The sequence below is a fragment of the Ranitomeya variabilis genome, chromosome 2, assembly GCF_051348905.1.
Source record: "Ranitomeya variabilis isolate aRanVar5 chromosome 2, aRanVar5.hap1, whole genome shotgun sequence".
NCBI classification, from domain to species: domain Eukaryota; kingdom Metazoa; phylum Chordata; class Amphibia; order Anura; family Dendrobatidae; genus Ranitomeya; species Ranitomeya variabilis.
Genome location: NC_135233.1, coordinates 372,021,135 through 372,042,245, shown reverse-complemented (window position 1 = coordinate 372,042,245; position 21,111 = coordinate 372,021,135). Strand labels below are relative to the sequence as shown.

General features: G+C 48.6%; 1 protein-coding gene across 5 annotated transcripts; it reads left to right on the top strand.

The window, feature by feature from the left end:
• The first annotated feature begins 1,778 nt into the window (after positions 1 to 1,778).
• FLOT1 (flotillin 1) lies at positions 1,779 to 19,684 on the top strand. Of its 5 annotated transcripts, none has more exons than XM_077285961.1 (14): positions 1,779 to 1,971; positions 7,830 to 7,875; positions 8,409 to 8,484; positions 8,555 to 8,645; positions 8,738 to 8,881; positions 9,219 to 9,338; positions 9,415 to 9,510; positions 13,417 to 13,569; positions 13,737 to 13,918; positions 13,995 to 14,040; positions 14,128 to 14,265; positions 16,023 to 16,187; positions 17,442 to 17,492; positions 18,752 to 19,684. In XM_077285961.1, the coding sequence occupies exons 2-13, from the start codon at positions 7,830 to 7,832 to the stop codon at positions 17,487 to 17,489; spliced, it is 1,305 nt and encodes a 434-aa protein (XP_077142076.1). In that variant the 5' UTR covers positions 1,779 to 1,971; the 3' UTR covers positions 17,490 to 17,492; positions 18,752 to 19,684. The 5 variants fall into 5 exon arrangements, 3 of the variants coding, with proteins under 3 accessions (XP_077142076.1, XP_077142077.1, XP_077142075.1); XR_013221376.1 differs by having other exon boundaries at positions 1,824 to 1,971; positions 16,450 to 17,492; XR_013221375.1 differs by having other exon boundaries at positions 1,824 to 1,971; positions 16,450 to 17,507.
• Positions 19,685 to 21,111: the final 1,427 nt, after the last annotated feature.

The window sequence follows — 21,111 nt, the reverse complement described above, 5'->3', positions numbered from 1 at the left end:
ACCAACTCTTTAAGCATTGTGAACTTTCAATAGAGGTCTAAGGATAACATTTTTCCTTGTGGAGAGTGATAAGCCAAGCCAGGCATGTCAGAGTGAGGAGACTTATACGTCATACACGCTCCTCTGGGAAACTAAATATGGAAATTGTATCTTCAGAGAGGAAGACGACTAGATCACTAGCAGCACCTAGGATCCTAAAAGTCAAGATCAACTCTTAACGAGCCTTGCCACATGAAATAGGATGAAAACCAAACCGGAATCTCAGTGCTCACTAAAGAGTCAATATTTATTTTTAGGATCACCGCTTCCAATAGGTGGCGCTAGAGATCCAGTCCTCTTCCTCTGTGAATAGACGATTTCCATATTTAAAGGGAACCTGTCACCCCGGTTTTTCACTCTGAGATAAAAATACCGCTACATAGGGCATGAGCTGTGCTTTACAAAAGTTTTTTTTTTCTACCCTGATTCCCCACCTAAGCTGCCGAAATGACTTACCAAAGTCGCCGTTTTCGCTTGTCAATCAGGCTGGTCTGGTCTGATGGGCGTGGTGACAAAGCTGTTTCTTCCCCCAGATCTTGCTTAGGTTTCCGTTGGTGGCGTAGTGGTTTGCGACTGCGCAGGTGACGAAAAAGAGCGCGGTCTGTGCTATATCCCTGGTGATCGGTGGGGGCGGCCATCTTCCTGTGGCAGCGCGTGCGCAGTTGGAGCGCTCTGCTGCCCGGGGCTTCAGGAAAATGGCTGCGGGCTGCCGCGCGTGCGCAGATGGAGATCGTGGCGGCCATTTTTCTGAAGCCGAGATGCGAACTCTGCTTCAGGAAAATGGCCGCCGCGATCTCCATCTGCGCACGCGCGGCAGCCCGCAGCCATTTTCCTGAAGCCCCGAGCAGCAGAGCGCTCCAACTGCGCACGCGCTGCCACAGGAAGATGGCCGCCCCCACCGATCACCAGGGATATAGCGCAGACCGCGCTCTTTTTCGTCACCTGCGCAGTCGCAAACCACTACGCCACCAACGGAAACCTAAGCAAGATCTGGGGGAAGAAACAGCTTTGTCACCACGCCCCTATGACCAGACCAGCATGATTGACAAGCGAAAACGGCGACTTTGGTAAGTAATTTCGGCAGCTTAGGTGGGGAATCAGGGTAGAAAAAAAAAACTTTTGTAAAGCACAGCTCATGCCCTATGTAGCGGTATTTTTATCTCAGAGTGAAAAACCGGGGTGACAGGTTCCCTTTAATTTCCCAGAGGAGCATGCATGGCTTATAAGTCTCCTCATTGTGACATGCCAGGCTGGGGTTATCGCAATCCACAAGGAGAAAGGTTACCCCTTAGACCCCAGTCCAGAGCCTCTCACCTATCCAAATCAGATCTCATACTTTGCACTGATGAGGGGCAACAACAAGAAACACCGTGTCTCCAAATTCAGATTCTGATCATGCGACAATGATCGTTAAAGGGTCAATATTTACTTTTAGAATTGCTGCTTCCAATAGATGGCGCTATTTGTATATGACCTTTCAATGGAAAACAAAAACCTGTACAATTGTGTGATACTCTGCACTGACATTCCATAAGAGCATGCAGTGTGCTGCCTCAGACACCAGATGGCGATGTGCGCAGGGAGCTGTCCCAGACACCAGATGGCGCTATGCGATGTCCCAGACACCAGATGGCGCTGTGCGCATTTATCTGCCAGACACCAGATGGCGCTGTGCGCATTTATCTGCCAGACACCAGACGGCGCTGTGTGTAGTAAGTAACCCGACACCAGATGGCGCTGTGGGCGCTGAGCTCGTCTCTATGGTCCTGTCCATTAGCACCAGTGACACTGATTAGTGCAGGAGGAGGAGGGGGCGGCAGGGTGGAGCAGTAACGGGAAGGAAAACACAGGAGGAAGAGAACTGAGGGAAAGCGGAGGCTGAGTGTTACTATCACCCGAAGGTCACGTTATCTACCTGCTGCTCCCAGCAAGGTGCAGTATACATGCTATATGTGCAGCACACACGTGTGGGGTCTGGGTGTGTGGGCATAGTGGGGTCTGGGTGCGGCCATTATCAGAACAGTCATTTACTCCATCTCTGTCCCCCTGCTTCTCTCTAATATCCACTTTCCTCACATTTGCACGACCTCTGCTCGCTGTCAGTGAGTGGAAACCTTCCTGTTTATATCCCATCCAGATCCTGCCTGCTGCAGCCAATCAGTGGCTTTATGGCATAAAACTGCTGAGGCCGATGATTGACTGCAGCGGTCACTGCAGAGAAGTAAACAAAGACTTATGGGGACCACCAATGCGTCAGTGCTGGAGCCGTGGGGCGACCCCTTTAAACTGAATGGCGTATAGGTGCAATACCGCACTCAACCTGGGCACGGAGGTGGTGCTGTTTGACGCTCGCTGCCCTGTTTTTGTCTTTTTTAAGCCCATGCAGCGCTGAAGACTGTATAATGATATATTCGGGTAGCACAGGCTGCCAGGAGATGCTGGGAGTTGTAGTTTCCCAGCTCTGGTGTTTCTGCGGTTGCCGCTCCTCCCCATTGATAATCAGTGGCAGCGATGATTGAGGGTCCAGCAGACGTGTTGGCTGCAGCTCAGTAATGCAGGCTCCGCTGCCAGCTCTGCAGTCCCAGTAATGTAATCAGCCTCCCGCCTGCAGACTCGGAGGGGCAGACATGGAGGAGCTTCTGGCCGCCGGGGTCCTGGTCTGGATTCGCTCATCGCTTCCTGCAGCTGATTTCATGATCACGTAATTGTATAGATTTTCTCAATAGCGGAAAATAAAGGTGTGTTTTTTAGGGGTCTCACATCGTACTGCTGACCCACGGTGGGATATTTAGTGCTTGTTGGCAGCTTCGATTACAGGGTTGTTGATGGTTTCTAGTACTTGGTCCCTGGTGGTCCAATGCTGTCACTGTGGGACAGGTGAACAGGCTGACGCCCCTGTTGCATAATTTGATGGCAGATCTGTTTTTTTAGGGGTCTGACATAATAGCTGACAGAATAATGAGGTACCATGATGGGTAGATTTCATATTTGGCCCCTGATTGTCTAGTGCTTTTCACTATATGGTCCATGGGCGCGGGCCCTGGTGGTGGGCCAGCGGTTTCTGGCGCGCGGGCCCTGGTGGTGGGCCAGCGGTTTTTGGCTCGCTGACCTCACTGGGCTGGCAGCTTCTGGTGCTTTGTCCCTGGTGGTCCAGTGGTGAATTTTGGAATATGATGCTGTAACTTCAGATCATTAGGCTTGCAACTCGGCTGGGACTTGCTGCTATCCCACAGGTGAAGGATTGCGTCAGTACACCGCTTGTGTTACCGGGCGTTACGTAATACTACATTCCCCCTGTAGTGGCCACTGCAGGCATAGTGAGCAGCTTCACGGAGAGTCCCCCACTGATCGGGTCTGATTGCTGGCATCAGTGTCAGACGCTTTTGTGTGGAGCAGTGGTCTGCACTGCCGCCCTCATACAGCTGCTGTACGAGGCAGTAATGCGCTCATAGGATTCATCCCGACACCAGCGGTTGTGTAATCTGGAGTCACACGGAGGCCGGTCATCGTGTAATGACCACAAACAGGAAGGACCAGGAGACGGAGCTGTGTGACTGCGAGATCACCGGCAGAAATCACACAGGACTGACCCCGCGGCCCCGGATACATGTATGTGCAGGACCATGTGTGTGATGGAGTGATCAGTCGTCTAATAGAAAAGCTGCTGGTTACCGACCCTTTCTGCAGTCTTATCAGCGGTGGACGGTCTCGTAGGTGGGGAGCGCAGCGCTTACAAGCTGTCAATTCTGCAAGCTCTGCTCGGAAGCTGACATCACGGGATCGGGCCTGCTTCACTTACCCTGTGCCCCTCCGATACAGCAGAGACAAAGCTGCTTCTGCCTGCAGCACCAGAGCTGTGCACGCTCAGCCATGTTGCCTGCCCAAACTGTCAGGTGCACGCTCAGCCATGTTGCCTGCCCAAACTGTCAGGTGCACGCTCAGCCATGTTGCCTGCCCAAACTGTCAGGTGCACGCTCAGCCATGTTGCCTGCCCAAACTGTCAGGTGCACGCTCAGCCATGTTGCCTGCCCAAACTGTCAGGTGCACGCTCAGCCATGTTGCCTGCCCAAACTGTCAGGTGCACGCTCAGCCATGTTGCCTGCCCAAACTGTCAGGTGCACGCTCAGCCATGTTGCCTGCCCAAACTGTCAGGTGCACGCTCAGCCATGCCGCCTGCCCAAACTGTCAGGTGCACGCTCAGCCATGCCGCCTGCCCAAACTGTCAGGTGCACGCTCAGCCATGCCGCCTGCCCAAACTGTCAGGTGCACGCTCAGCCATGCCGCCTGCCCAAACTGTCAGGTGCACGCTCAGCCATGCCGCCTGCCCAAACTGTCAGGTGCACGCTCAGCCATGCCGCCTGCCCAAACTGTCAGGTGCACGCTCAGCCATGCCGCCTGCCCAAACTGTCAGGTGCACGCTCAGCCATGCCGCCTGCCCAAACTGTCAGGTGCACGCTCAGCCATGCCGCCTGCCCAAACTGTCAGGTGCACGCTCAGCCATGCCGCCTGCCCAAACTGTCAGTGGTGAGGATCGCACCACACGCTCGGGAAGCATGAAGAACTGAGAACACTCTTGTTTGGACAGGCGAACCGCACTTGCATGCGCACAGAACGATCAGAATTAGGTCATCGTTCTCGGCAGCACACGTTGCTTACACCGGAAGATGAGCTGCCGAGAACTATTGTTTTTAAGCAAGCAATTTTCCGTTTTTACTCCCTTTCTTCCAAGGATCATAACTTTTTTTTTTTTCTTCCATCAATATACCCGTGTGACGGCTTGCTTTTTGCAGGACGAGTTGTACTTTTGAATAACACCGTTCATTTTATCCTGTGATGTACAAGAAAGCGGGGAAAAAAATCCAAGTTCGTTAAAATTGCAAAAATAAAGTGCAATTTCACAATAATGTAATTTTTATTTATTTTATTTTTTATTTACCATGTTTACTACGTAATAAAACTAACCTGATGATGTGATTCCCCAGGTCAGTATGAGGACGCAGACACCAAACATGCATAGGATTTTTTTTTTTATTGAAGTAAAAACATTTTTGGAAATTTGTAAGAATTTTTTTTTCCCGTCTGTCGTCATTTTCCACGACTCGTAACGTATCCATTTTTGTGGGGTTTCTGGGGCTGGGTGAGGGCTTATTTTTTGTTTTTATTAATACTAATTGACAGAGTCACTGGTGAAGTGATGGAGGGGAGATATGTGTCACTGCGCATGACGGCGTCAGTGATGTAAAACCAGAATAGTTTCCTCCAGCACACTATGTTGTTGGGATGGTCTATTAAAAGTTATGTTATGGGCTGGTTTTAGTGGACATTCATAGAGCGGGAGGGAGAATGTCCATGTATCTCCACCTGCAGTGTCCTGATTGGACCTGTGTGTGGTTGAGATCATGTGATCAATCACATGATGGAGGAGTCACATGGTCTGCGCTTAAATGGCTCATTGCGAAAACTTTCAGTGTGTGCCTGGAGAGAGAGCACTCCAGGAAGGTAAGAAAAGGACTGTAGGTGTTTTTTTGTTTCTTTGTTTTGCCCAGAGGGCTGTGTTTACATTCCTAAGCTTAGTTTACAGTTTTTTTTTCTTGTTTTTCTTGTTTGTTTTGCCCAGAGGGCTGTGTTTACGTTCCCAAGCTTGGTTTACACTGCCTACAAATAAACCAAGCTTTTTCTTAACCCCTTAGGCTACTTTCACACTAGCGTTAACTGCATTCCGTCACAATGCGTCGTTTTGCCGAAAAAACGCATCCTGCAAAAGTGTTTGCAGGATGCGTTTTTTCGCCATTGATTAACATGAAGCGACGCATTGTGACGGATTGCCACACGTCGCACCCGTTGTGCGACGAATGCGTCGTGCAGTGGCGGACCGTCGGGAGCAAAAAACGCTACATGTAACGTTTTTTGCTCACGACGGTCCGCTTTTTCCGACCGCGCATGCGCGGCCGGAACTCCGCCCCCACCTCCCCGAACTTCCCCGCACCTCACAATGGGGCAGCGGATGCGTTGGAAAAATGCATCCGCTGCCCCCGTTGTGCGGCGGAGACCACGCTAGCGTTGGGAACGTCGGCCCGACGCACAGCGACGGGTTGTTCCCGACGCTAGTGTGAAAGTAGCCTTAGTGACAGAGCCAATTTTGTACTTTTTTGGATTGTTTTTTTTTCCCTCACATATTGTACTTCGTGTTAGTGGTAAAAATTCTACGATATAACTTGCATTTATGAAAAAAATGGAACTTTGGCAAAAATGAAGACAATTTTCAAACAATTTTTGTGCTCTTAAATCAGTCATATCGCACAAAATAGTTAATAATTTACATTTCCCACATGTCTACTTTACATCAGCACAATTTTGGAAACATTTTTTTTTTGTTAGCAAGTTAAGGGTTAAAAGTTGACCAGCGATTTCTCATTTTTCAAACAAAATTGACAAAACCATTTTTTTTAGGGGCCATCTCACATTTGAAGTGAGTTTGGGGGGGTCAATATAACAGAAAATACCCAAAAGTGACACCATTCTAAAACCTACACCCCCTCAAGGTGCTCAAAACCACATTCAAGAAGTTTATTAACCCTTCAGGTGCTTCACGAGAACTAAAGCGATGCGGAAGGAAAAAAAATGAACATTTTACTTTTTTCACAAAATTTTTTACTTTGAAACCAAACTTTTTTTTATTTTCACAAGGGTATCAGGAGAAAATGGACCCCAAAATTTGTTGTGCAATTTATCTTGAGTATACAGATACCCCGTATGTGGGGGAAATCAGAAGGGAGGGGAGCACCATTTGACTTTTTGAACGCAAAATTGCCTGGAATCAATGGTGGCGCCATGTCACGTACGGAGACCCCCTGACCTACCTAAACAGTGGAACTCCCCAATTATAACCCTAACACAGCCGTAACCCCAAACCTGACCCCCAACACCACCACCCCTAGCCCCAACCCTAACCCTAATGGAAAACTGGAAAAAAAATACATTATTTTTTTATTTTTACCTAACTAAGGGGGTGATAAAGGGGAATTTGATTTACTATTTTTTTTTTTTTTTTTTTTTTGATCACTGTGATAGACTCTATCACAGTGATCAAAGTGAACCAATTAGGAAAATCTCCTGTTGTTGCCGGGTGACGGCGGGCGCACTGCTTATGTGCCAGCTATTTTCTTCCCGGAAGAAGATGCCGGGCGACAGAGCCGGAGGGACTGAGGGACACTGGAGGTAGCGGGGGTTCTTGGGGGACCCCATTTCTCACTCCTCTGATGTGCTAGATCATATCAGAGGATAGATTTTTTTTTTTTTTTTTTTCTCGTTACGCTATGTACCGATCGGATTAATTTATTTTATATTTTGATAGAGCGGGCGTTTCTGAACTAAGCGATACCAAATAGGTGTATTGGATCTGCTATTACCTTTGCTGTACATAGCAGAGCTCCACTACTTCTATGTATAGCAGAGGTCACGGTCACCTATGAACGCCGGCCACAAGCCGGCGTTCACAGGAGGATCGTAATGACAGGCTCAGGGGTCATCAGACCCCCCCCACACACACACACACACTATCATGACAACCGACAGCCGATGAGCTGGATTAATGACGCAATTCCGCTCGTGTTAAATGCCGCTGTCGGTGATTATTGGAAAACGAGCGTCCCTAGGAATAATCCCTGATAATGGCGCCGTATGAAAACATCCTAATGTGGGACATAAAGGCTTTATCTAGAGAAATGTACAAGAAAGTTCCGATAAAACGCTTCTCGCCACCATTCATTATTTTTTTGCCCCGATTTTAGATGGTGTTTTATACCTGCGGACCGAATGAAGCCATGGTGGTGTCAGGTAAGATCGTCTCGTCCCGAACTCGCCCTCTTTGTATAATATTCTATACCCTGATCTCTGCTTGCGGTCACGGAATAGAAACCTTCATCGTTCACCTGCCGCGGATGTAAATCCGTGTACAGACTAAATGTGGTATAAAAGCCACAGATACGACTGTGACCCTCTGGGTCCACACCTACCTGTGGGACCGCAATAGGGACCAGGACCCCCTCATCGCCCCTATATATTACACCAGCTCCATGCAGTTTTACTATATCAAGCAGCTGTTGGTGTTTTCACTGGACACAATTCTTACCTTCAAAGAGATGGAAACCTAGACAGATCCCATTAGCGGTCAGTGGGGTCCGTTCGGCGCCTTGGACCTATCGTACAACAGAACCGCACAGCAATATGGCTTCCACTTGAGCCAGCCTCCTTCACTTGGATGGAGCTTCCCTGTGAAGGGGCGCTGACGTGCGGCCCCCCAGTCTGTGAGATTCCCGGAGATCACACAGTCATGTATACAGGGCTCTCACCTCTGTGGTATATTGCAGGCTTCTGCCGCAGCCCCCCGGTGATGATAGCCGGCGGACGGGTCTTCGTCCTCCCCTGCGTGCAGCAGATTCAGAGGTAAGATATGGTGGTCCGGGCGTCATGTATATGTGAGCAGAGCATCTATTCACCCAGTAATCGTCCGCAGGATCTCTCTGAATACACTGACCCTGAACGTTAAGAGTGAGAAGGTCTATACGCGGCACGGGGTCCCCATCTCCGTCACCGGCATTGCTCAGGTAAGGCAGGGTCATAGCTGCTGCCACGAGCAGGCGATGGGTATTAATCCGATGGTTGGGGGGTCTTATGTTTCCGTGCATCACACCCACAGGTGAAGATCCAGGGTCAGAATAAGGAGATGCTTGCAGCCGCCTGTCAGATGTTCCTGGGCAAAACTGAGAATGAAGTGGCTCATATCGCCCTTGAGACATTGGAGGGTCACCAGCGTGCTATCATGGCACACATGACCGTGGAGGTAGGTGACTTTATTGATGTCATATCTGCATTACTTACTGTCCTTATTGTCCTTATAGCCCAGAGTTATTTTTTAGGTCCTGAATTCTGTACCGGCTGACATAGGATTTTACCATTTAACTCTATGTAGCTCTATCTGCCTGCAACCACCACTAGGAGGAGCTCACTGTGTGGAGTTCAATGTACTATCCAAAAGCAGTCGGCTCCCCCTAGTGGTGGCTGCACTAGAATTGCAGGTAGAGTTTTATCATTTAACACTGAGGATTTGGAGCTTTGTATCAAGATAAAAGAAAACTGCAGCTCAAGAAGTTGACATAAGCCCCTGTTATTGTTATCAGGAGATCTACAAGGACAGGCAGAAGTTCTCTGAGCAGGTTTTCAAAGTGGCTTCTTCTGACCTGGTGAACATGGGGATCAGCGTTGTCAGCTACACCTTGAAGGACATTCACGATGATCAGGTAAATGAAAGGGTTAAAGGAAGACGCTGAGAAACAAAGGAGCAGTACTGAAGCTGGTCGCCCCTGTCTCCTGTAGGATTACCTGCACTCTCTGGGTAAAGCCAGGACGGCTCAGGTGCAGAAGGATGCAAGAATCGGGGAAGCGGTGGCCAAAAGAGATGCTGGGATCAAGGTAACCTTAACTATGGCATTGTGAGGCAGAGGAGGGAAATAAATCATTGTCATAGCAATATAGTGATTGCAGGGGTGCCGTGAGAAGTGTGAACATCCTGTATTTTCTTTTACATTTTGTGCTAATTTCATAACAGATCTGTGTACGGTGATCACCCATGACAGCACACCTGAGAGAGGGATCTGCCCACCAAGGACAGGAAACCTACTGAAATAAAAGGTTGGCACCTCCTCAACATCAGTTGGTTTCCTGTCCTTGATGGGAACCTCTTGCTGAAATCCACGGTGAAGACAGAAGTGGAAAGTTCTTACCCAGCCATGTCCAGAAGAGCCGGCTCCATGCCTGTGTGGCCGACCTCCGGGGTCCTGAAAGCGCCATTCCGGAGTCTTAAGGAGGCTCTGCTGCACGTGCGGGCCGCGGAGACGGAGATGTGTGGCGTGCCTCAGACGGCCAAGCCGCCTTCCCTATGCTGACATCACAGGTGCAAAGCATGCTGGGAATAGGCGTGCCTGAGTGACGTTACAGGGGGGCGCGCTGAAAGAAAACGGTGGTGCCCTACATGAGCGTCGCCAGCCGGGGCGTGCACGAGGGCAATTTTCTGGAGAGACCGGAGGAGACTGACTCTGAAGACAGCGCTGTGGATCCCATTGAAAAAGGGGGAGCAGTCTGCAAGGATGGCGCTTATTCTCCAGCTCAATCATCTCTCCCCTGTCTACCATGGAGGATCAGAGACGGCCGCAGCCACCAGCTTACCAGCATGGACACAGTAAAGGGGGCAGCTGCTCAAGCTGTAACGGCCATCCCAGCCAGAGCAGCAGGGGGTCTCGGGACTCCTCGGTGTCCAGTGATGATACTTTATGTATCCCAGAACAGCCTCCGAATCCAATACCCTTAAAGTGACAGTGGGTGGTGAGTGAGCCTCCATGATTGTCACCATTTTAATAGGCCCCTTGTGTTTTTGTTTATATCACTAGGGGAGATCTAAAAAAGCTATCGTTAGCGCACGCTCCCTGTTCCTCTTCCTATGTATGACCTCCGCTGGCAGTAAAATTTCTGCATCCACAAAACAATCAGTGAGGAGACCCCAGACTTTGCAGTAAGCTTTAGATCCGACATCAGGACTAAAGTGGATGGCTCCCAAAAACCCTATTAAAAAAAAAAAAGGGATGGAAAAACCTAGGGAAGTATCTACTGATTGTGACTCTTCTCCGTTATCCGAGGATCAATACCTCAGTGAGCCTTCATCCTCATCCTCCTCGGACAGTGACTTCGGGTGCAGACCAGGTTTTCCGGTGAAGGATACAGTTAGGCTAGTTACAGCCATTAGATCAACAGTGGGCCTAAAGGAGAAGAAGTCTGCAAAGTCCCTGTAACACGTAATGTTCCGAGGGTTGGAGCAGGGAAAGAAGGGCTCTCTTACGGTTAGTAGTAAAAATCCAGGCGCTCATTAACACAGAGTGGAGAAACTGGTGCCTTACGCTTATCTTCAAAAAGGACTCAACATTACGGGGTAAAGTCCCTAGGATTGATGGGGCTGTATCAAAATCATCAGAGGTCAGCCCAACCCTCTGAAGAATCTGGAGTGCTTAGAGATCCATTAGATAAAAAAGCGGATGGATATGTGAAGCACACGTGGGAAGCGGCAGGAGGAGGCCTGAAGCCGGCGATTGCTGGAACCTGTACCGCCCTTTCCCTTATGAATTTGTAAGCAACAAGTGGAGGAACAGCCCAAAGAAAAAACCCTGAGGGATAAGATTTTGGCCAACCTGCCTTTGTTAGCCCCCAGTATTCCTAGTAGACACATCTGAAGATTTGGTGAGACTAGTGTCTTGGTCTGCTGGATTATTGAATTTCGGCAAGACGGGCTTTGTGTCTCAAGGGCTGTCCGGGGGATCTTCAGTCAAAAATAAACTCTGCTCTTTAAAATGTCATGGCCAACTTTTGTTCAGGAAGAAATTGGACAACATCTTGGAAAAGGCCGGTGATTAAAAAAAAAAAAAAAGGGGTTTCCCATATTCACAAATGATAGGGTGGATAGTTCTGTCATGGGGGTGGCCAGAAATAGACTTGTTTGCAGACAAACAGTACAGAAAAGTAAAAAAATTCTGTTAGCTAAATCCAAGGGAAAACCCATATGTGGGAGATGCCCTTCAGGTTCTCTGGAACATCAGGATGGCTTATGCCTTCCCTCCGATGATCCCAGCAGTCATGAGAGATCAGGGATGATCAGGCGAGAGTGATTCTGATTGCCACATTCTGGTCAAAGAAACCATGGTTTTCCCTATCGAAGGCAATGTCCGTGTAAGATCCATGGATCCTGCCGGAGATCCCGGACCTTCTTTCTCAGGGTCCAGTATGGCACTCTCAAGTGAAGGGCTTCCACCTAGCAGCATGGAGTTTGAAAGGGCAATACTGAGTCTGAAAGGCTTTTCGCCAGGGTTAGTCTTCACCTTGCTAAAAAGTAGAAAGCCTATAATAGCAAAGATTTACAGCAGGCCATGGAAAACATTTTTGGAATTTTAAGGAAAGGCTTTGGAACAAAAGGCTCCAGTCAGTCTCATCCTAGAGTTGCTCCAGTCGGGGCCTGAGCTAGGATTAGCTACTGGTACCCTCAAGGTTCAGGTGTCAGCTTTGATTTCGTAGCCAATAAGTGGATATCGAGATTTATAAAATGTTGCGATAGGTGCAGGCCAGTCCCAATCCCAAGGATACCCCCATGGGATCTAAGCCTAGTGCTAGAAGCATTGACCTAAGATCCATTAGAACCATTACAGTAATTGTTGGCTAAGTATCTTACCCTAAAAACTATCATAATAGTAGCACTGACGTCGGCACGCAGGGTGAGCGATATGCAGGCCCATTCTACAAATCCTCCTTATACACAGATATATGAGGATAGGGCTATACTGAGACCTGATCCGGCTTATCTTACTAAGCTAGCCTTAAAGTTTCATAGAAGTCAAGAAATTATCCTGCCCTTCTTTTGTAAGAACCCCAGGAATCCTTGGGAGGAGGCATTTCACAGTCTAGATGTTAGAAGAGCACTGGTAAAGTACATATCTATGCCCAGTCTCTACTTGTAGCCTTTCAGAGTAGCCAGAAGGGGTATGGGGTATCCAAAAGTACGATTGCAAGATGGTTCAGGGAGGCCATTATTGTAGCCCACTCTATCGGTAGTCCGGTTCCTGAGGGCATTAAGGCTCACTCCTCCAGAGCCGTGGTGACATACTGGGCAGAGAAAGCGGAGATATCGCTTGATCAGATTTGTAAGGCTGCTACCTAGTCCTCACCATCTACCTTCTTTAGTCACTATATAGACTGAGTCTATCCTCCTCCGCTGGCTTAACCTTTAGTAGAAGGGTTCTGCAAGCGGTGGTCCCTCCCTAAGGTGTTTCAGTTCTCTAGAAATCTCTCAGGTATGCTGTCATGGGTGAAGGAGAAACACCAAGGTTACTTACTGAAAGCCGGTTTTTCCAGAACCCATGACAGCACTCGTATATTTCCCCCACTTTTCTCACCATATGGGTGTGCACTATAGATGTGTCGGTTACGGAGAGGTACCACCCTTTTACATCAGTAGGTTTCCTGTCCTTGGTGGGCAGATCCCTCTCTAAGGTGTGCTGTCATGGGTTCTGGAAAAAACAGCTACCGGTAAGTAACCTTGTTCTCCAAAATAGACAGTTACATGATCTTATTCACCACCAGGGGGAGCTGTGGAGCGTATAGCATGTGGTTGGCTCCCTCTAGTGGTGGCTGCAGGAAGTTACAATGCCATCATGTCTGTGCAGAGGAGTTTCTGCTTTTGCCTTTTTCACTTTCGCTGTCAGATTTCAGACAGAAAGCGTCATGGCAGTGAAAGGTGGGCAATCATTAAACTGTTGTTGTGCTGCCCCCCCTACATTACAGGAAGCAGAGGCTCAACAGGCGAAGGTGTCGGCTCAGTACATCAATGAAATAGAGATGGCGAAAGCCCAGCGAGACTTTGAGCTGAAAAAAGCCACGTACGACCTGCAGGTGAACAGCAGGAAAGCCGAGAGTGACCTGGCCTATCAACTACAGGTACAACCATAAGGACTTATTCACACGTAATGGATTTTGATGCATTTTTGTGAATAAGTGTTTTACTGTGATGGGAAATGAATGAGATTCCTAAAAATCTGAACGTACCCTGACCGAGCCCATCTAACGCACTCGTCACTGAGAACCCGTCACTCGTTTCATTATAGGTCGCCAAAACAAAGCAGAAGATCGAGGAGGAGAAGGTTCAGGTGCAGGTGGTGGAAAGGGCTCAGCAGATCCAACTGCAAGATCAAGAAATCATCCGCAAGGAGAAGGAGCTGGAGGCCAAAATCAAGAAGCCGGCGGAGGCCGAGCGCTATCGACTTGAGAAAATCGCTGAGGCCGAGAGGTGGGCTGTGTTCACACTGGGGTCCTTACTGGTGCGGTACCGTCACCTCCTCACAACTGATATTCTTGACTTTCAGGATGAAGCTCATTACTGAAGCTGAGGCAGAAGCGGAGTCCATCAGGGTCTGTCCCGTTCCGCGTGGATAATACAAGAATAACAGAGGCCGTTCAGACTCTTGACATCGCTCCTTTCTCTCCTCGTCACTGCAGATAAAGGGGGAGGCTGAGGCCTACGCCGTGGAGGTCAAAGCTCGAGCCGATGCTGAGCAGATGGCCAAGAAGGCAGATGCCTTCCAGGAATATCAGGAGGCCGCCATAGTGGACATGCTGCTGGAGAAGCTGCCGGAGGTAAATCGCCAAGGACCCTCTAGTATTTGTTGCCGCGTGTATAAATGTCTCCCGCCCAGAGACGCGCTCATGTAAGTGACGGGAAGTCACGTATTATGGTCCCGCATAATCCTGATATCCATACTGTCCTCATATTCTGGAAGCCAAGTGTCTCCATTAACCCATTCCCGGCATGGGCGCTGACGGTGTTGTCCTTGCAGTTAGGGGTCTGCTGAAGACCCTCATCATCTATTTCTGGGCTTCATAAGAAGTGAATATAATGCAGTAGGTTCACCATCCCTCCCACGCCCTGCGGCCTCGGATGCCTAAAATCAACAAAACAGCAAAAAAAAAGGTACAATTATATTTTTAAAAAAATCCGAAAAATAATTTGCACCTTTTTCCAATTTCCCCCCCCCCCCAAAACACAAAAAATATTGCGGAGTAAAAGGAGATGGACGTTTCTGGTTGACACCGCACCGCTACTGCTGTTTGTAAAGTACCGTATATACTCGAGTATAAGCTGAGATTTTCAGCCCATTTTTTTTAGGCTGAAAGTGCCCCTCTTGGCTTATACTCGAGTCATTGTCTCGGGGGGGGGGTCGGCGGGGGAGGGGGAGCGGCGGCTGTGACATACCTGCTCCTGGTGCGGTCCCTGCATCTCCGGTCTCCGGGCGCTTACAGCGTTTTCCAGCGTTGAGCGGTCACATGGCTCATTACAGTAATGAATATGGACCCGACTCCACTCCCACAGGGGTGGAGCGGCATATTCATTACTGTAATGAGTGGTAACAGTGACCGCTCAATGCTAGAAGAAGCTGTCGGAGACCGGAGATGAAGGGACCGCGCCAGGAGCAGGTAAGTATAATGGGGAGGGCGAGCATTGCACGATATTCACCTGTCCATCTTCCGCGTCCTCTGCAGTGACGCTCAGGTCAGAGGACGCGATGACATGGTTAGTGTGTGTGCCGCCCTCTGCCTCTGCAACAGCATATGGGGCAAATATCTCTATGGAGCATCTTATGGGGCCATAATCAACATTTGTGCAGCATTATATTGGGCAAATGTGTCTATGAAGCATCTTATGGGGCCATTTATTAACCTTTATGCAGGATTATATGGGGCATATTTTAATATGGAGCATCTTATGGGCCCATCATGAAATGTATGGAGCATTATATGGGGCTCCTGATTCAATATGGATATTCAAAAACACTTAACCTACTGCTGTCTCAATTAATTTTACTTTTATTGGTATCTATTTTTATTTTAGCTGCTGCATTTTCCACCCTAGGCTTATACTCGAGTCATTAAGTTTTCCCAGTTTTTTGTGGCAAAATTAAGGGGTCGGCTTATACTCGGATCGGCTTATACTCTAGTATATGCGGTAGTTGTTCCACGCTGTGGTAGTATCCAGGTCGATACCGAGATCTAGACTACATACACAAAAATTAAAAATATTTACTATTGCTGCATTCTTTAAAAAACAAAACAAAAAAAACCCTGAAAAATAGAAAATAAAGTCAGAAATTTCAATTTCCCCCCCCAAACAATGCAAGGAATTTGAGGTCCTAGCTTGAGGGCATTTATTATTTATAGTAAGGAGGAAGACCCCTTTAATCAGGTGATGTTGCTCAGATTGAATACCACTGTCAGCAGCCCCCAGGGTCTAGAGCCTGGCACCGGGTGGGCCGCGTGTTCTCTGCAGTCTGATACGTCACAGGCCCACCGCTGCCCTCCGTCCCCCCATTACGTTGCACTCACGTCTTCCATTCCAGGTCGTGGAGGAGATCAGTAAGCCTTTAACTAAGGTAAAGAAGATCAAGCTGGTGTCCAGTGGTGGAAGTGAGGTCGGAGCCGGCAAAATCACAGGGGAAGTGCTGGATATACTCAACCGCCTCCCGGACACGGTGGAGAAGCTGACGGGCATCAGCATCATCCAGGTCAGTAGATGTCGGGTTTGTTCTCCGCTCACTTCTCAAAGTGTCTGCAAGTATCAGACCATGATAAAGACTTGTGAAGAGGAATCTTAGAAGGGTGCAAAGTGGCGGCCAGCCCCCCCCCCATACGTGTGTGGCCAGCCCCCCATACGTGTGTGCTCCTATCCGCAGGATCCATGCAGCCGACCAAAAAACAATGTATTCTATATAAGACAGAAGGGTCTTGAGTATTTCATTTTTTATTGCATTTTTATTGTCCTTACAGAAAGCCGTTTTTCTCCCCGGTGGCACCAAGCAAAAGCAAAATCCTGCGCACAGTCCACTAAGGGCAGGACCCGCGGCATCCAATGACCCTGATGAAAAATGTGTTGTTTTATAGACAATACATCCCTGCGCCAGGGAATTTAGAGGGGCTGTCCAGGACAAGGGTCAGAATGGCGTAAAAAAAATAAATAAAAAGAGGGATACTCTCCTCGCTTATCTCCCGTTTAGTAAAAAAATAAATACAACAAGTCAGCCTTCTAATCACACTCAATGGCTCCTACGGCCACAAAAATTGATTTATTTTCCTGGAGAAATTGCAGGACGCTGCTTCTCTCCGTTGCGAAGGGTGAATAATTGTTCAACATGGATGGACCCAAGTCCACCGGAGCTCGAGACACTGTTTTTGGTGGGTTATGAGTGGGAGACCCCTCTATTAGGACATGTATAGAAAGGGGGTGTCACGATCCGACTAAAAAGATTAGATAAATGGGTCTGCTTTTTATCTCCCTGTAAGAGCGCTACCCCTGTCTGTAGGTGGCTTCTGGTATTGCAGCTCAGTTTATGTAACCGCAGTCCCTTCGTTTTATCCTTCTCCATTCTCATGCGTCTTTTAAAGTAGATCCATAATGAATGATGTCTTCTCCTATGTCCCTCCATATCTTGAGGGCCCTGACACAAAGCATCCAAAGATTCGGACCTCCAGATGCTGTCACCCGTGATAGGCGGATGACAGCTTAGAGATTTGTCTCAGGCTCTGGGATACTGGGGGAAAGGACCAGTATCGTACAAGAAACTGTCACCCAGATTTCTACTGGAGCTCCAGGGTCAGGGGGTGATCTCGAGAGTTCCTCCCCCACCCCCCCACCCCCCTATACGGGCAGCCGGAGCTCCCAGGTCATGGACGGACATACAATGACTGATCCACTGTGACATTGAAACGCACCGTGCGGCCTGACATGACTTTCTCTTATTGTGCTCTCCTATCATGGGAAGAACCTACAGCAAAATGGAAAATTGGGCCAGCCACTGATATCAGTGTGACCGGTGGGTAGCAGCACCGTGAGTCATCCTTATTTTACTTTTTGCACCCATTTCCATTAAATCTCCATTTTGTTTGCTCCCCCTGCTAGCTCCCATAAATATCTGTGGCAAGTCCATCCCCCTGATTTACCGCTACAAGGGGCCTGAGGTGCATTGCAGTAAAACCCGTAAGACGTGCTGGATCAGAGTGATTTTCTCGTCGAGGCCCCCCTCTCCCTCATGCCTGCAGTCCCTTACTGCCTCCGCTCCATTGTGGATGTCTTTGACCCCCTGTGTATTATTTTGGTCGGCTTGTGCCACTCCCAAAAATGGGCAAGTAAAGGACCCGGAGTATATAGCTATGTCTTCATCCATATGTACTATTAGCGGGGTGCAGAGAGAGGGTGGTTGTCTCTGGGCCTGTGGGGGTATGATGGGTGGGACGGTTATGGGGGGGGGGGGGAGCCATGAAAGCGGGAGTAATGAGGAATCACCAGCCCTTGGGAGTGGTACAATCTGACAATGAGCCCACCGTGTACCCTGCTCTAACATAAGCCATGATGCCCCCGCATTGTCTTGAACGCTGCATGCACCTGTGGGGCGACCGGAATCTGCATGGCTTATTTCCAATAAGGACAAAGCTGCCATCACTGGGGGGGGATGTGAGGGTGGGATCCGCCATGTCTGAGATTCTGCCTCTGGTCACATACTTCTTGCACTTGGCGGCTCCGGCACGACTGTGGGGGCTCAGCGCTTTAGTTTTCTGCAATCTCCACTCATGGACACCCAATCTTGAAGGAATACTCAACTTAAGGTGGCAGTAATGTAAGTGTCCGTCTGAAGTGTTCATGAGTCCCGAGAGAAGACATTGGCCTAGACGGGGGCAGGAGTCGCTCTGGAGAGGGGGCAGCCGGATTTCAGGGGGCTTATAGCCATGGCATAATGTCTCTTCCAAACCGGATTGCCGTCCTACATGTCAGCGAGCCTTACCACGTGACTCCAGATATTTAGCCAAACCAGAGTCTCCTCCAAAGGCATGAGATTTCTGACACTAGACGGCTATTTTCCACAGTATTCCTTATTGGGATAGGATCTTCGAGGTGGGAATAGCCCTTTAAGTTGAGGAGAGTAACTGTTTAATGCGGTGTAGTATTCCCTCTCAGTTTAGTGACAGTGAAATAATTTTGTAATATCCCCTGTGGCAGCTTTCACCGCTGCCACCATTGTTTTTTTTCCAGCCTTCACTGCTGCCACCTGACACCATTGTTCTTTTTCTTTTCCAGAGTCTAAAGAGGCATCCCGGACGCGTGTCCTAGGTGCAGGTGGCCGTGGCGTCCTTCCCTTACTCTTCTGGTGCCTCTGCGATGTATCTGTGTGCACTACATGTATTACGGCCGAGTCTCATCTGATAATCTCGGTGTATTCGGATGAAGCCGCGCTCCGGATATATACAGATTTGTACTCTTGTATCTAATTACTTTGTGTCGGGGACGGCCATTTCCCCTTTTCCCATTGTTACATGTAGTTTGTTTGATCGCTGTATTTTTTCATGTTTTTTTAAGATTTGATCTTATTACCACCGGCCCTATATATTCCGTACACGGGACGTCACGCCGCTATTGAACTATGCAAAATTGCTCATGATCCTTTTACTTTCCGAATCCAGAAAAGCCCCGGACCTCGTTCTCAGTGCCAGTAATTACCATGTCCGAGCTCAGCGAATGACTTATTATTAACCAGCCCTGTACCTAAGCATCACATGGAAGGTCACACTGGTTCCCCAGCAGGATCTGTCTGCGGGATCCGTCGGCCACGCCAAAGCTTAGATTTGGAAGAACTGTAGATTTTTATTTGACCTATTTACATATGTAATCTCCTACTTTAAAGCCTTGTCGCAACGAAAGTAATGGCGGAACTGTGCCGAACATCTGCAAAAAGGGTTAGAAATAATCCTTAAAGGGCCCTGCCCTAGATAGAAATATTGCCGTCTCCAGAGCACGTCATGCCACCCAGAATGTGCCCTCCTTTCTCCAGAATGGCTGCTCTTCACCCCGCTTGTGCCAGTCCCGTGATGCTTGTGAAGGATCCTTACATTTTAGTGATTGTCTATGGACAGATGTGATCCCTTTAACTGTGAAGTTTGTGCCTGTAGATGAAAAATGCCTTATATCTATACGTTTATTGTCATGATGGCCGAATAAACATTGTACATCTTACAGATCCTGTGCTTGTATTATTATAGGGGGGCAATAGCCAAGGACTTGGTTACAAAAAAGAAAAAATGCAACTCGGTCATGATGATTAATGCACTATTACTGATTGGATAAGGCCAGCATATACTGCGGCGCAGCACAGAGAATGATCGCTCCCTACGTCCTCACACAATAGGGCGGTATTATAGCTCCATACACCCTCCGACGCTGCAGTTTGGGTGTCACTGTGCCTGTCCATTTTGTGGCATGGTCAGACCCGCAGGTGTCGTGCGCTGGAAGCCTTTCCCCAATATTCAGTATCACTGTATGCGCGAGTCCTAAACATGGGGGATTCAGCCCACCATAAACTCCGTGCAGAGACGGAATCTTGGCCACGTGGAAATATACACCGTACATCCACTATAAGGAGACAATGAGTCAAAAGGTTCATCTAGCGACGGCTCTGGAGGAAAAATACTGCTCCCTATCACTATGAATAAGAGCTGAAACGTGTCAGCACACCAGGGGAACTGAGCACCTATTAAACCATGGATTTTATTAAAATATTTGTTCTAAATAAACAGTTGTTTTCACGATATTTTTCCTGAATGTACCTTTTTGACTCCTTTTCTACCTCTCGGCCAACCCAAGCTTCACATCCCTGCATTACCGGTGGAACAGGACACACTTGTCGGTGAGCTGGATATTTCCTATAAGGAGAAAAGTCCAATCCACATTCCCCTCCAGGAGCTTTTCTCACCTGTAATTAATAGACGTGAATATTGAGTCAGATATAACGGCTCCTGCTCGTGTTGAGACATCACCATGACTCTGTAACATGACAAGGGGCGGCAGACAGATTATACGACACTTTGCCGACCATCTGCCACATCCGGCTGCTACACCACGCTGCAAGTATCAAAGGGCAACATCCTGAGCTGCAGGTCAATGTGCGACATGATGACGGCACCGAGCGCCCACTCACGGACAGCCGTTATATACATCTATCTCGTGCTTCCACAAGACCCCTGTATGGGATCACCATGGGCTGTTATGTCTATTATATCCATGTGGGGAAGTCACCAATGAGAGCAGACCCCCACCAAGATCAATGGGACCCCACATACAGTACTAGATCTCCACCCTTGTGACGTGTCTGACTCATGTGACATAGAAACAATCACAAATCCCAATATCGGACGTGATCCGGAGCCGATGAATTACGGTAAATGGTCGCTGAGCTGTAATCTGATCTCTCAGCTTTATGTATATTATCACAAAATGGACAGGATATAACTTCTGTACCCCGTCCTGGAGGAGGGCAGACCCCCGGTCCCCCTATATATCCACAGCAGGCCCCCCTATATATCCACATCAGACCCCTGGCCCTGCTATATATCCACAGCAGATACTCGGCCCCTCTATATATCCACAGCAGACCCCCGGCCCCC

Coding starts and splice junctions, on each gene's coding strand:
- FLOT1 (XM_077285961.1), top strand. CDS start 7,830: ATGGTGTTTTATACCTGCGGACCGAATGAAGCCATGGTGGTGTCAG. Junction 9,339..9,414: donor AGGACATTCACGATGATCAG/GTAAATGAAAGG, acceptor TGTCTCCTGTAG/GATTACCTGCACTCTCTGGG. Junction 9,511..13,416: donor AAAGAGATGCTGGGATCAAG/GTAACCTTAACT, acceptor CCTACATTACAG/GAAGCAGAGGCTCAACAGGC.